Source organism: Grampus griseus, assembly GCF_964374135.1.
Source record: "Grampus griseus genome assembly, chromosome: 2".
NCBI lineage: Eukaryota > Metazoa > Chordata > Mammalia > Artiodactyla > Delphinidae > Grampus > Grampus griseus.
In genome coordinates, this window is record NC_139018.1 from 88,077,854 (window position 1) to 88,094,044 (window position 16,191).

Consider the following 16,191-nt stretch of genomic DNA (forward strand, 5'->3'; position numbering starts at 1 on the left):
TTACTCAGCACAGCTCAGTGGGGCCACCTGGAGGCTAACAGGAGTAGTTGCCCTCTAACCCTTCCTTACGGGGACTGAAGAGAGTCCTTTTTAGTTCGGGTCCTGGAGCCCTGGGTGAGCCACTGATTCATTTCAGTTCCCTTGCCCTTCATTTCTCTTTTCCTATCTTATTTCCCCTTCCTTTGCTATTCACAATAGGAAGTAGAAGTCTATATTTCATTGTTTATTATTTTAGAATTATGTTTCCAATTTTCTCAATTCTTAAAGAAATCAACTAAATCTCTAAATATTTTTAGTTTTGTTTTCCTGTGGGTAACTGGCCCTAAAAGTTCTATCTGGCCCCATATTATAGAACAACTAATCTTTCAGCCTTGGCTCTGAATTTGTTTTTCAGGAGAGCAGGAGATGGAGAAAACAAATGGAAGAGAGGGCATTGCTCTGTCCACAGTGGAGATTGGCATAGAGAACCCAGGGCTGGAGCTCACGGTAACTCACCAGTTTAGTTTCTGCACATCTCTGTGGGCTGATGCATGGCCTCATGTACAGTCTTTGATTGCTCGCAATCCCTATCACCCCTGGAAGGGCCTTATGACTGACCTCAACTCTACCTGTGCTTACAGGAAGAAGGAATAAATCCTGAGGGAACCAGGAAGACTGAAGAGCGAGGACACAGCCTTGGGGATGGATTGGAACCCCTAACTCAACAGAGGTACAGGTGTTCTGGCATTGATTCAGTTAAGGCCTAGGGTTGGCTAGTATGGTTGGTGGACTCAGAAGAGGTCAAACTTACCCTGTTCTCAGGAGCTTATGATCTATGTTGTCGAAATAAGACTCACAGCCACCTGCTGTTACCAAGTGCACATATACATTTTTATGTAATTAATTGTTACATAAACCTGTGCCATAAGTAACGAGTTCAGCGATATCAGTGTTGGTTGGACCGGCAACAAAAAGAACAGAAATGAGAATAACAACAACTAACATTTATTGAGTACTTACTATTGTGCAGAATGCTTTACGAAACGAATTCATTTAATTTTCATGCCAACAGGTGGGTACTAATTTTAGTCCCCTTTTTCAATTAGAAAATTGAGGCTTAGATATTAACTTACCCATATAATTTTTTAAAAATAGCTCTTTTGGAATACTCAGATTTGGGGATGAGGAGAAAGAGAAATCGGAAATTTAAAAAGATGGAGAAGGACCCACCAAAAGAGATAATAGAGAAAGGTAAAAAGTACAGTCTTGAAAGTCAAAAGGGAAGAAAGTGTCAAGAATGAAGGTACAATGAATCCACAATGTTCTGTGTATCAGGAGACAAGGAAGGAGAAAAATCTCTGAATTTGGTCATGGTCATAATCGCAGAAGTAATGTCTATAGAAGTTGTTGGGGTAAAATAGGTCAGATGGAAGCTGTGTTCCGCGGTGTGGAAAAGAGTCTGGGTATTTATAAACAAGTGCAGGGTTTTCCTGGTGGCGCAGTGGTTGAGGGTCCACCTGCCGATGCAGGGGATGCGGGTTCGTGCCCCGATCCGGCAGGATCCCACATGCCGCGGAGCTGCTGGGCTCGTGAGCCATGGCCGCTGAGCTTGTGCGTCCGGAGCCTGTGCTCCGCAACAGAGAGGCCGCAGCAGTGAGGGGCCCGCGTACTGCAAAAAAAAAAAAAAAAAGTGCAGAAGTCATACGTTAAGAAGCTTAGAAGAGGATATTGGATAGTTTCTAAAGGGAATATATGGATATGTGTTTTTTCTTTTTCTTTTTTGGCTGTGTGGTGTCTTCATTGCTACACGTGGGCTTTCTCTAGTTGCAGCGAGTGGGGGCTACTCTTCATTGTGGTGTGCAGGCTTCTCATTGTGGTGGCTTCTCTTGTTGTGGAGCATGGGCTCTAGGTGCGTGGGCCTCAGTGGTTGTGGCACGCGGGCTTCAGTAGTTGTGGCACACGGGCTTAGTTGCTCCGCAGCATGTGGGATGTTCCCGGACCAGGGCTCGAACCCGTGTCCCCTGCATGGGTAGGCAGATTCTTAACCACTGTGCCACCAGGGAAGTCCTGGATATGTCTTTTCTTCTCTTTATTTTTAGGAATTAACTAAGTGACTTCATAGAGAAAACAAGCTTAACTTTTTTTTGGGGGGGGTGGTGGTACGTGGGCCTCTTACTGTTGTGGCCTCTCCTGTTGTGGAGCACAGGCTCTAGACGCGCAGGCTCAGCGGCCATGGCTCACGGGCCTAGCTGCTCCACGGCATGTGGGATCTTCCCGGACCGGGGCATGAACCCGTGTCCCCTACATCGGCAGGCGGACTCTCAACAACTGCGCCACCAGGGAAGCCCAAGCTTAACTTTTTAAATTCTATTTTCTTCTCCAGAATTTCACATCTAGATACAAATTGATATATATCAATGTGGACATTACCACTTTGTATTTTTGTTTTTCCACTTATTTTATACATCACATTTCTATGAATTGACAGTAAGCTTTCTATAAATTTTCATGCTTACATAATATTTCATACTCTGTTTAGCAATATAGTGGTTAATGTGAATTCTAGAATCAGACTGCTTAGGTCTATATATGAACTCTACCCAGTGATGTGCTGGTATATGTTTAAGAAATGGCTCTCCAAGAGTAGTTTTTTTTTGCGGTACGCAGGCCTCTCACTGTTGTGGCCTCTCCCGTTGCGGAGCACAGGCTCCGGACGCGCAGGCTCAGCGGCCATGGCTCACGGGCCCAGCCGCTCTGCGGCATGTGGGATCTTCCTGGCCCGGGGCACGAACCCATGTCCCCTGCATCGGCAGGCAGACTCTCAACCACTGCGCCACCAGGGAAGCCCTCCAAGAGTAGTTTTGCCATGAATATTGGTTCATATTTTTGCTCGCCTTAGTGAGTAAGACCCTCGGTTGGCAAACTTTTTCTGTAAAGGGCCTGATAGTAAATATTTTAGGCTTTTCAGGCCATAGGGTCTCTGCCACAGCTACTCAACTGTGCCATTTTAGTGGGAAAGCAGCCACAGATGATACTAAACAAATGGGCATGGCTGTGTTCTTAAAACTTTATTTATAAAAACAAGGATGGACTGGCCCACAGACCACAGTTTGCCGCTTCTTGATCTAGACAAAATAATAAATCAACCTTTGATTTGTAGCATTTGCCTGTAGTATAAATACTCTCGACATGGCTTATTTCAAGCTACCAATGGGATGTCATTGAATGAGGAGTTGGGAAGAGATGGGCAGTGGCATATCATTACATAAGATTTCCACCATACACACAGAAGAGAGAACCTTAAGAGCTTAGGTAACAGTAAAATGTAGCAAAATGATTAGGAGGTGTCCTGAGATTTATGACCTGTCTTGTTAAAAACCAGAAGCTTGGTGTCATAGTTATGGCATATTAGTCAGCCTCTGCCTCTTCCGGTAGCGTCAGGGCCTCCTGCTTTGCACCTGCCATGCTGTGGCTCAGCTTCCAGTGATGTGTCCTAGTGTGCCCAGTGGTTGTTGAGACAGTGGTCAAGCTACCTATAGATTAAAGCCTATTTAAACACAGGGCTGTGTCTTTCTCTATTAAACTTAAACCTTCTAACTTCTGTGGAGCCTTTAGAAGATTGTTTGATAATTGGTTTATATTTAGCCCAGTGACTGTGCTGGGCATAGAAAAGACAGAGTATAGATCCACCTTAAAGTGCCCTGCCCAAGTTAGGGAGTAGGTTCCATGAAGCTGTTGATCAGCTCTTGACTCTTCTAATACTGGGCTTAACTTTTTTTAAAATTTCATTTTAAAAAATTGAAGTGTAGTTGATTTACAATGTAGGCTTGAATTCTTATTCTATTTTATTTTTTTCTGGCTGCATTGCACAGCATGCCAGATCTTAGTTCCCCAACCAGGGATGGAACCCGGGTCCCCTGTAGTGGAAGGGTGGAGTCTTAACCACTGGACCACTAGGGAAGTCTGTGGACCTGCCTACATTTTGTCAGATTGCTGTTGGTGTCTTAAACTGCTCTGATGTATAATTGTGTCCAGTTCCCTCAAATCTCATCAACTTTATATTTTCTCAGATGAAAAATTTGTTACATAGATGTTAAATCATGCTTTAAAGTTATAACTTGCATTTCTTTGAATCCTAGTAAAGCTATACATTTTCCCCATTTAGTTTACTTTCCGTATTTCTGTGTGTGGTTTGCTTTCCTTCTTTTACCACCTATAGTAGAATCTGGATTTTGAAACTCATTTCATTTCTGCTGAACTATTCAAATAGCACCCATACAGATTCTTGTTTCCAGTCCTTCCCACTTGCTACACACCTATCTTATATAGATTCTACCAGAACTGCCTAAAGCATGACTCTGAACTGCCTTGTTCAAAAACCTCTATCATTCTCCACTGGTTGGCATTCAAGTCTTCCCCACTCCTCCTGGTCTCCAGCCATGATTTGTACCTAACTTGACTTTCCAAAATTAACTCTTACAATTCCCTTTCTAATGCTACTCTATGCATTAGAATTAACTCTCAATTGTTCCTTAAATATAACTTTTCATTTCCTGCCTCTGTGTCATGTTTTCCATCATTCTCTCTGTGTCAAATGTCTTTTCATTTTACATCTTTCTGCCCAGATACAACATATCTTTTAAGGCCCAACTCAAGAGCAATCATGTCCATGATATTATCACAAATGGTCTTCCTCTTCCTCAACCTCACTGGCCACAGTCCAAAGAGGCCCCTTCTTCCTCAAAACTCCCATAACATTTCTATTTGATCTTCTCTAATAACACTTAAAAGTTTTGACACTGTGTTACAGGTTTATATGTATATTGCATCCCCTAAACTGGACTGTAAATACATTGAGGGCAGGATCCATGTCTACTTCATCCTTTTATCTCCTATAGCACCTGGTACAATGCTTTACCCATAGTATATACTCAAAAATTCAAAAATATTCAGAGTTCAATAGATACACTTTCGAAGTAGAATTGACAAGATTTGATGACGATTAAGGCCAGCCATTCTCAGGACACATACTCAGACCCCTGTCTTTATCCTTTCTTCTGTTCTTGGTTCCTCAGGATATCCTTAATCTGATCCTTCAGTGCAAACTATTTTAACTTCTCTTTCTTTTCATTACTCTTTCTGAATTTAGACATTTCTATAAAGCAATTTAGCAAAACATAAACATTTTAAAGAGGGTTCTTTCTGTTGTTGTTAGAATTCAAAAATGTTTGGTGGTGGTGAGGGGTGTTTGTTTTAAAGAACTAGCGAACTTGAGCACATCTGATGGCTGAAAGAAGGAGCCAGAAGAGTCAAAGAAAGAAAAGGAATGGACAATAGAAGAGGATGGAGATAGTGAGATAAATAATTGTCAGATAAGCCCTTAGGAGTTGCGAGGAGGTGGAATTGAGATCAAGAGTTGGAGGATTTGCTTTGGTAAGTGGGAAGGCCAGTTTTCCCTAAGATTTTAGAAAGGAGGCTCAGAAGCTATTGGGTCAGAGATGTGCTAAAGGATCTAGGTCAAAAGAGGCTGACTTTCTGTAAAACAGAAGGTATACCTGCTGAAAGCAAAGGAAACTAGGCTTCATAAGAGCATCCCTCTACCCCTCAGTCCCACAGACCCTCAGCCATATGCCCTTATGCCCCCCACCACCACCCCCACAGTGATGCTAGGGTCCTGGGGCTGGCTTAGCAGGGAAGCATCCTGTCCTAAGTTTAGGTCTGGCTGATGGAAGGGCCAGTAGACCTGAGAAGGGCTCTTCTGCCCTAGAGGAAAAGAGTCATGTACTTTTTCCTAGCTTGTCTTCTAAATACTAGCTCTTCTGGTTCTTGATTCCAGAAATGAAGAGTTGGATCATTAAAATTTTCTTTTACATGTATGGTTTTTCATTCAAGTCAATTACCAGGAAAAAAAGGATAATGATCATGTACCAAATTAATATTGCTTTAAATCTTGCTGAATTTCAGCTATAAATTCTGTTCAGATAGGCCTAGTCTTCACATGGAGCCCAGTAAAGTCATTAGAACTTAAAACAATTAAGTGGAACTTTGGCACCAAACTGGACTGCCTGAGCCATCTTCAGTGGTTTGGCACTTCACTTTGTTACATGTGGACTCACCTGCTTATTTACCTTTAGTAGTTGTTTTAAAACTTCTATTCTTTTCAAATTCTCAACCCATTTTTTCTTACCCATCCCCATCTCCACTGCTATATAATAGCTATACAATCTCCACTGTGTATAATCCAATATCATTCCTTTCTAAGAAGACTAAGTATTTTTGTTACTAAGACCCCCATTCATTACTTATAATTTTCTTTGTCTTTGTCCTCTTTTTTTTTCCATTCTCTCAGAAAAAGAGCAGTCTCCCTCTTGCTCTTTTTTTTTTTGTGGTACGTGGGCCTTTCACTGTTGTGGCCTCTCCCCTTGTGGAGCACAGGCTCCGGACATGCAGGCTCAGCAGCCATGGCTCACGAGCCTAGCCGCTCCGCGGCATGTGGGATCTTCCCGGACCGGGGTATGAACCCGCGTCCCCTGCATCAGCAGGCGGACTCTCAACCACTGTGCCACCAGGGAAGCCCCTCCCTCTTGCTTTTTAAAGCTAACCTGCCAGTCTCTGCTTTTTAATTGGCATTTTTAGGCCATTTACATTTAATGATTTAAATCTACCATCTTGCTATTTATGTGTGTGTGTGTGTGTGTGTGTGTGTGTGTGTGTTTGCTTCGTTTTGTTTTGCTGCACCGTGTGGCATGTAGATCTTAGTTCCCTGACCAGGGATTGAACCCATGCCCCCTGCAGTGGAAGCATGGAGTCTTAACTACTGGACTGCCAGGGACGTCCCAGCTATTTATTTGTTTTTATTTGGCTCCACTGCTCTTTTCTTTTCTCAACATATCAAATTTATTTCTTCCACTGTTAATTTTCCCAGTCATCCACTAAGAATAGATTGTCTTTTCACTAGTTACCCAATATTACAGGTTGTCTTTTCACTAGTTACCCAATGTTACATTCCTCTCATCAATTAAAGTCACCCCATGCCACTGATTTTATGAAAGTTTTCTTAATGATAAAATTTAGGATGGGAAGCATTTATAATTTCATTTGTCATTCTTGGCTCCACAAAACAAAACTAGACAAAATAAAAAGTAAAGGCCCAATTCACAGTCAATGAGAATTTAGCTCAGCTGTTTACCCAGATCCTTCCTCTCATCTCTGGATTGCAACTAAATGTAATTTTAAAAATTGAAATATGTTTGACATATAACATTGTGCAAAGATAAGGTGTACAACATGTTAATTTGATATATTTGTAATATGATTGCCACTGTAGCAATAGCTAGCACCTTTATCATGTTACATAATGATCATTTCTTTTTAGTAGTTGGAATCAAGTTCTAGTCTCTTAGCAAGTTTGATGATTATAATACAATACTGTTATCTATATTCACTATACTGTGTGTCAGTTCTCTAGGGCTTATTTACTACTTGTTGAAAGTTTGTACCCTTAACACCATCTGTCCTATCCCCTCACCACCCCATTCCTTGGTAACAACCATTTACTTTCTGTTTTTTAATGTTTGGCTTTTTTATTTTTAATTTATTTTATTATTATTATTTTTTTGGCCATGCCACAAGGCTTGCAGGATCTTAGTTCCCCAACCAGGGATTGAACCAGAGCCCCGGCAGTGAAAGTGCCGAATCCTAACCACTGGACCACCAGGGAATTCCCGAGTTTGGCTTTTTTATAGATTCCACATATAAGTGAGATCATACAGTACTTGTCTTTCTTTCTCTGACTTACCTCATTTAGCATGATATTCTCAAGGTCCATCCATGTTGTCAAAAATAGCAGGATGTCCTTTTTTCTCATGGCTGAATAATATTCCATTGCATATATATATATACCACATCTTCTTTACATATTCATCCATTGATGGGCACTTAGATTGTTTCCATATCTTGGCTATTGTGAAGAATGCTGCAGTAAACATGGGAGTGCATATATCTCTTTGATACCCTGTTTTCTTTTCCTTTTGGCATATACCAGAAGTGGAAATGCTGGGTCATATGGTAGATCTATTTTTAATTTTTTGAGGAAACACCATATTGTTTTCTATAGTGGTTGAACCAATTTATATTCCCACCAACAGTATATAAGTGTTTCCTTTTCACCACATCCTGGCCTACACTTGTTATCTCTTGTCTCTTGATGATAGCCATTCAAACAGATGTGAGTTGATATCTCATTGTGGTTTTGGTTTCCCTAATGATTAGTGATGTTGAGCATCTTTTCATGTACTCATTAGCCATTTGGATATCTTCTTTGGAAAAAATGTCTTTTCAGTTCCTCTGTCCATTTTTATTTTATTTTATTTTATTTTATTTTATTTTATTTATTTATTTATTTATTTTGTGGTACATGGGCCTCTCACTGTTGTGGCCTCTCCCATTGCAGAGCACAGGCTCCAGACGTGCAGGCTCAGCGGCCATGGCTCACGGGCCCAGCCGCTCCGCAGCATGTGGGATCTTCCCGGACCGGAGCACAAACCCGTGTCCCCTGCATTGGCAGGCGGACTCTCAACCACTGTGCCACCAGGGAAGCCCCCTCTGTCCATTTTTAAATTGTATCTTTTGTTGTCGTTGTTATTAAGTTGTATGAGTTCTTTATATATTTTGGATATTAACCCCTTATCCAGTATATGGTTTGCAAAAATTTTCTACCATTACATAGGTTGCCTTTTATTTCATTAATTGTTTCTTTTGTTGTACAGAAGCTTTTAAGTTTTTTTAATAATTAATTAATTATTTATTTTATTTTTGGCTGCATTGTGTCTCTGTTGCTGCACACGGGCTTTCTCTAGTTGTGGTGAGTGGGAGCTACTCTTCGTTGGGGTACGCGGGCTTCTCACTGCAGTGGCTTCTCTTGTTGCGGAGCACAGGCTCTAGGTGCACAGGCTTCAGTAGTTGTGGCACGTGGGCTCAGTAGTTGTGGCTCATGGGCTCTAGAGCGCAGGCTCAGTAGTTGTGGCACACAGGCTTAGTTGCTCTGTGGCATGTGGGATCTTCCCAGACCAGGGCTGGAAACTGTGTCCCCTGCGTCCCCTGCATTGGCAGGCAGATTCTTAACCACTGCGCCACCAGGGAAGTCCCGCTTTTAGGTTTGTTATAGTCTCACTTGTTGACTTTTGCTTTTGTTGTTTCTTCTTTCAGTTTCCTAGCCATAAGAGTATTGCCAAGACCAATGTCAAGGAGCTTCCTCCCTGTGTTTTATTCTAGGAGTTTTATGGTATCAGGTCTTATGTTTAAGTTTTTTATTCATTTTGAGTTAATTTTTGTGATTGGTATAAAATAGGGGTCCAGTTTCATTGTTCTTTATGTGTTTATCCAGTTTTCCCAACACCATTTGTTTAAAGAGACTATCTTTTCCCCACTGGGTGTTCTTGGCTCCCTTGTCAAATATTACCTGACTGTATATGTGGGACTTTAAGTCTGGGCTGTCTATTCTATTCCATTGGTCTATGTGTCTTTTTATGCCTGTACCATACTGTCTTTATTACTATAGCTTTGTAGTATAGTTTGAAATCAGGACATTTGATATCTCTGGATTTGTTCTTTTTCTTCAGGATTGCTTCAGCTATTTGAGGTCTTTTGTGATGCCATACAAATTTTCGGATTGTTTTTTCTATTTCTGTGAAGAATGCCATTGGAGTTTTGCTGGGGATTGTATTGAATCTATAGATGGCTTTGGGTTGTATGGACACTTTAACAATATTAATTTTTCTGATCCATAAACACAGGTGTCTTCCTTTTTTTTAAAATGCCTTTCCTCTTTAATACCCTTTCCTCTTTTTATGCCTTCTTTCAGATTAATTGAAAAAAAATTTTTTTTGGCTGTGCCGCACAGCTTGCAGGATCTCAGTTCCCCAATGAGGAACTGAACCCGGGCTCTTGGCAGTAAAAGCATGGAGTCCTAACCACTGGACCACCAGGGAACTCCCTGAATATTTTTAAATGATTCCATTTTACCTCCTTTATTGGCTTATTAGGTAAACTCTTTGTTTTGCTATATTAGTGGTTGGTTTAGAGTTTTTAGTATATATTTTCTTTCTTTCTCTCTCTCTCTCTCTCTTTCCTTCCTTCCTTCCTTCTTTCTTTCTTTCCTATGTGGTATGTGGGATCTTAGTTCCCTCACCAGGGATGGAACTGGTGCCCCATGCAGTGGAAACATGGAGTCTTAACCACTGGAGCACCAGGCAAGTCCCCTGTAGTGTATATTTTCAACTTATCAAGTCTACCTTCAAGTGATATTATACCCCTTGGCATATAGTATAAGAAACTTATAATAGTATACTTCTGTATGTCCTCTTCCAGCCTTTATATTACTCTTGTTTATGTTTATATATTTTACTTTCACATATGCTATAAACCCCATACTACAATATTATTATTTTTGTTTAAACATTAAGTTATCTTCCCATATGTTCCAACTTAAATATACCTGCACCTGCATGAATCCTTATCTTTTCCCCTCCTTATCAGAAGGCCTACTCTCCCTGAGTTTGAAGCCAACCTCTTTATCCATCTTCTTAATGCCACCCTTCTCCATCCCCTTCAACAGGGCCTCTTTCCCCTACCTCTTCAATTATTCCTTCCCTCAATCTATAAATATACTCAAGTTTCTTTCCTCAAAAATCAACCTTATCTCAAACTTGTGATATCCTTTTCCTTCATGGCCAAGTTTCTTGGAAACGTGGGATTTCCTTGCTATTTCCATTTTTCTCACCTCCCCATTCAATTTGCAGCCCAGTACAATCTAGTTTTCACCATCACTGCTCTGCTGAAAATCTTTTACTCAAGTGAGCAATGAAAACGTACATACCAAGTCCAATGTACACACACTTTCACTGGGCATCTGCAGCATGACTTCTGACCCTTTCTTTCTGGAAACTCACTTATTGATTTTAAGGGCACTATCCCCTCCTCATTCTTCTACCTCTCTGGATGTTCTTTCTGTCTGTTGTTCTCCAGAGCCTGTCATTTGTCTTCTGTTCTCACTCCTACACTTAATGTCTTGATTCCTAAAGCCACATCTGAAGCCTGAATCTTTGTTCTAAGCTTCTGACCTATATATCTAACCACTTACCAAACACCTTCATCTAGGTGTTTCATATACACTTCAAATTAAACATTAAAACCAAATTTCTGTCAGCATAGGTTTGATACTTTTCTACTCAGTCAGGCCCTAGTCAGCCTGGGCTCTAGGCACACAAAGATAAATAAACTCACATTTCCTCCTCAGGTCTGTTCCTCCTCCTGTCTTTTCTATTTTGGTTTATGTTATCACCCTGACTGAGTCACTCACGGAAGGAACCTCATTTGTCATCCCAGTTTCCCTCCCCTTGATGTGGATCCTCTTTCTCAAACACCTATGCCTTTGTTACAAAGTTTTAAAAGAAGAGATTTTTTAAATCTTCTAAAGTGGAAATGGAAAATAATTTAAAATAATTCAGTGCCTTAATGAAAAACTGATTAATGAATTAAAGTGGCCTAATGGAGATCATTCTGGAAAACAATTTCTTGAGGAAAATCCAGCAAGGTTCATATAATTCTGAATAAAATGTTTATAATAAAAACATGAATTTCCTAATGAATTAAGAGATCCTGGCAGGGCTTCCCTGGTGGCGCAGTGGTTGAGAGTCCGCCTGCTGATGCAGGGGACACGGGTTCGTGCCCCGGTCCGGGAAGATCCCGCATGCTGTGGAGCGGCTGGGCCCGTGAGCCATGGCCACTGAGCCTGCATGTCCGGAGCCTGTGCTCCGCAACGGGAGAGGCCACAGCAGTGAGAGGCCCGTGTACCGCAAAAAAAAAAAAAAAAAAAAAAAAGAGATCCTGGCAACAGTCATCAATGCTAACATCTCAAAAATAGAGACAGCCTGTGCCTTCTGATAAAAGCACACAACGTCTCTGACACAGTCCTACACACCCGCCTCCCCCGCTAAAAATGGAATCTGATCAGGTCTCTAACTCTACCTACAATTTATAGGAAATACAGGGGTAAGGAGTAACAGGTTCAATTGTACCGCAGGGATGCAATCATCAAAATGCAGCCTGGGGGAAACCTACAGAATAAACAACCTACTTTACTCAACAAATAAAAGATGGCAGGACATTCAGATGGAAAGACACTTGAAAGAAGCTTCGTCCAACTGCAACATATGGACCTTAAAAAGATCCAGATTCAAAACCCAAACTGTAAGAACAAAACTAACAAAGGACACTTATGAGAAAATCAGGGAACTCTGAACTCTGACTAGATAACTGATATTAAGGAATTAGTGTCATACTGTGATTAAATTGAAAATTAAAAAAACAAACAAACAAACACCTATGCATTCACCTCCTATCAGTCCTCCCCTGCACCTTCAGTTACTTCCATACTGGCCCCTAGCCCATCCCTCACCACCCGCCTCCAGAGTGATCTTTCTAAAAAATACATATATACTTATGTTATTACCTTGCTTAAATTCTTCAATGGGTCTCTGCTTTCTACAAGATAAAACTGAAATTCCTAAGCATGATATATAGTCTAAATGACCTGGCTTCTGTCTTCTTTGCATGCTTTCTTCCCACCATCCATCCACATGCTCCCTGCTTCTCAGCGACAGTAAATCATACTGTTCTTCCTTTCTTTCTTTTTTTTTTTAAAGAAGATGTTGGGGGGTAGGAGTTTATTAATTAATTTATTTTTTTGCTGTGTTGGGTCTTCGTTTCTGTGTGAAGGCTTTCTCTAGTTGTGGCAAGTGTGGGCCACTCTTCATCGCGGTACACGGGCCTCTCACTATGGCGGCCTCTCTTGTTGCGGAGCACAGGCTCCAGACGCGCAGGCTCAGCAGTTGTGGCTCACGGGCCCAGTTGCTCTGCGGCATGTGGGATCCTCCCAGACCAGGGCTCGAACCCGTGTCCCCTGCATTAGCAGGCAGAGTCTCAGCCACTGTGCCACCAGGGAAGCCCCATACTGTTCTTTCAAAATGCTTGGCTCACTCAAGTATGCTTTTCCTCCTCTAGAGGTAGCCCAGGGCTCTCTTCTAACTCCCTGAAACACATCCCCCTGACAAGCGCCTTCCCCTTTACCTTTAGGATCAGTTCATCTGTCCTCTTCTTTGTGAAAGTTTCTTTGACATTCACCTGCTCCTTCTCCTCTGCTCTCTTCGTAATTATAACTTTGGAATTCTGGAATGTTCCCTCTGGAATTCCAGTCTTTCATGTCTAATTAGAAGCCCCATGGAGTAATGGAAAGATCTGGGGTTTAAATCCTAACTTTGCCAGCAGGCTCACTTTCCTTGCCTGTGAATATAATATTAACCTTGTGGTTTTAGGGGAAGATGATTGAAGAGGTCTTGCAGTACCTGGTAAAAAGTGCTTACTAAATAGTATCTGGTTTTTCTTTCCTTTAGAGGCAATTTTTTGAAAAAGTAGTCCATATATACTCACACTCCCTCAATCCCCTGCAATTCCATTTTCATCCAGTCACTCTCCTGTAAATGGCTCTTTCAAACAGAACCAGTCACCTGTTCACGGCCATCTTCTCATTTGCTATGCTACCTGATCTTACACATCACTGAATGTTGTTGACCTATCCTCCTTTTTTTAAAAAAAAAATTATTTTTTTAAAATTTATTTATTTATGGCTGCATTGGGTCTTCGTTGCTGCACACAGGATTTCTCTAGTTATGGCGAGCGGGGGCTACTCTTCGTTGCGGTGCGCGGGCTTCTCATTGTGGTGACTTCTCTTGCTGCGGAGCATGGGATCTAGGCATGCGGGCTTCAGTAGTTGTGGCACACCGGCTTAGTTGCTCCGCGGCATGTGGGATCTTCCTGGACCAGGACTCGAACCAGTGTCCCCTTTATTGGCAGGCAGATTTTTAACCCCTGCGCCACCAGGGAAGCCCTCTCCTTTTTTTTTTTTCCGGTACGTGGGCCTCTCACTGTTGTGGCCTCTCCCGTTGTGGAGCACAGGCTCCGGACGCGCAGGCTCAGCGGCCATGGCTCACGGGCCCAGCCGTTCCGCGGCATGTGGGATCTTCCCTTGGGATCTTCCCGGACCGGGGCACGAACCCGTGTCCCCTGCATCGGCAGGTGGACTCTAAACCACTGCACCACCAGGGAAGCCCGGGATAAGAGTTCTGGAAGGAAGAAGTTGAGGCTGGGTAGAAGAGCCGGTTGGAAAACCCACTAACTAGGTCCCTCTTGTTTTTGTGGATCTTTGAATCTCTACTTTTAGTGTGAAGAAGATCTGACTTTTTATTGCACATCAAGCAGAGATTTGGGTCCTGTGTGGAGAGAGGGTTCTTTTCCAAGGCAACACATCCATCACAACTCAGCAGTTAAGCACCCGGCTGTGTTCTGGTTTAGGTTCCCTTCTCACTCTACCTGGGCTGATGGTTCTCAGAACTGGTCATCCCCCGGTGCACAGAGCCTCTGACTCCAATGTAGGTTTGCTGGCCTCCATCTGATAGACTTTTCTCTTGCCTTCCCAGGTTTTCCAACTCCTTTTTGGCTTTCCACTTTGGTTTATTAATAAGCTTTTTGCTTCTCAATCACCATTCTCCCTTGGACACTTTTTGTACCTGTTCTTGAGCTCCTCTACCACACTATCCAGCAACCCTTGCCCATCCAGTTTTAAACCAGTTTTATACACATCTTTGAATCTGGCAAAGTGGTACCCAGTACAATACCCACGGACCAGTTCTTCTTATGCTATCATCAAATGAAAACTTTGGACACCTTGAAAAGATTCTGGTCACTTCTACCTGGAGGCCCTTGCCCTTTACTCAGACCATCATTTGGGTTGACTCATTTTCTTTCTTCTAGTTCTGACTTCAAGCCAGGGTGAGCAAGGATTCACCCAGGGCCCCACTGTCAACAGTCACAGGAGATGGATTTTTTGAAAGCTACCTACGCCTTCCATTCTAACTGCTAAAAGATAGTACCCCAGACCCTGGGAATTTCCATAGCTTTGTCTCCCTTAGTTGGGGGAGTTTCCACAACTTGTGGAAAGGGTCACTGAGAAAATGCATGAACACCCGTGCTGCTAGGCCTGACCTATAGTGACCACTAATGCTGTGTTCAGCTAGCACAACCTACCATCCTTACCCTACTCTTTCCCATGCTGTCACTTGAGGCTGCAGGCAGTAAGCATGTAAGTGAGAGAGTTATTATTAGTCCATATCTGGAAAGCCTTCCACACATACCTAGAGAATTTATGAGTGGGTACAGACATCACAGCAAGTTATGGACAAGATATCAAGTGTCACCATCTACCAGACAGATTTTTTTTTTCTCAATTAAGCTTCTGAGTATAGCACAGTTACTAACTCTCAAACTGAGCCATTATGTAAAGAGCTTGGTTGTATTAGCAAGATCCTAGGCCAAGCAGGATGCCAGGACCATGAACACCCGTGCCCATACCTCTATGCACTGCTTCTCAGTTGGTTTAAAAGGGTCTGAGAACATATATTCTCTTTTCCTTGGAATGTCCTGTATGATTTTTTTTAATTTTCATTTTTTAAAGCAGAGGTCCAGTTGTAAATTGATATGCTAGGATCAGGTTGTTCATGGGTTTTGCAGAAATGAGTGCTCTTCACTGACTTCTGGTAGAACCCACTGATCTTTAGTTCCCAGGGAACGGTTGAATGTGGTCCTGAGGTAATGGCAGAAATCTTTTCTAGGTGTGTGGTTTATATTTGTCCTGGACTAGTGAGTGTCCCCGCTCATTTTGCAATGGCTTTGCTGAACTGGCATTTGATTAGGTATGATTTTAAATCAGCTTCACCTAATAGATCAGTTTGGGTCCTAACAGGAACAGATGGAATACTTAAATTAGGATAATTAGAGAAGGGTTTATTTACAGAGGGGGTTTATTTACAGAGAGACCATTACAGGGGTGTGTGCAAGATGTAGCGGAATCACAAGAAACAATAGTGCAAGAACCTGAGGCTAGAAGCAATGAACAGTTACTATTGCTAGGCAAGGGACAAGATATAAGAGAACCCAGAAGGAGAGTCAGATAGAGAAGACTTCACTATGCTGACCTCAGTCTTTTCATCCACTCTGATCTCCTTTTGGATCCTCTTGGTAGAACCCAACTAGATAATCCAGAGGGTTATGTAATCCCACTGATGCAGTCCACATGGGTTAGAATCCCAGGGCACAGAG

General features: G+C 42.2%; 1 protein-coding gene across 2 annotated transcripts in view; it reads left to right on the top strand.

The window, feature by feature from the left end:
- Positions 1 to 394: 394 nt before the first annotated feature.
- Positions 395 to 16,191, top strand: part of SLC28A2 (solute carrier family 28 member 2) — a gene marked incomplete at both ends in the record, with an annotated part of 39,432 nt that continues 23,635 nt past the window's right edge. The window contains 2 exons of one of the 2 annotated variants that reach the window (XM_082682035.1): positions 395 to 486; positions 621 to 709. In XM_082682035.1, coding sequence (XP_082538161.1) covers positions 406 to 486; positions 621 to 709 — 170 coding nt within the window. Of the gene's footprint in view, positions 487 to 620; positions 716 to 16,191 lie in introns of both variants that reach the window. The other variant, XM_082682036.1, reaches the window with a different exon arrangement.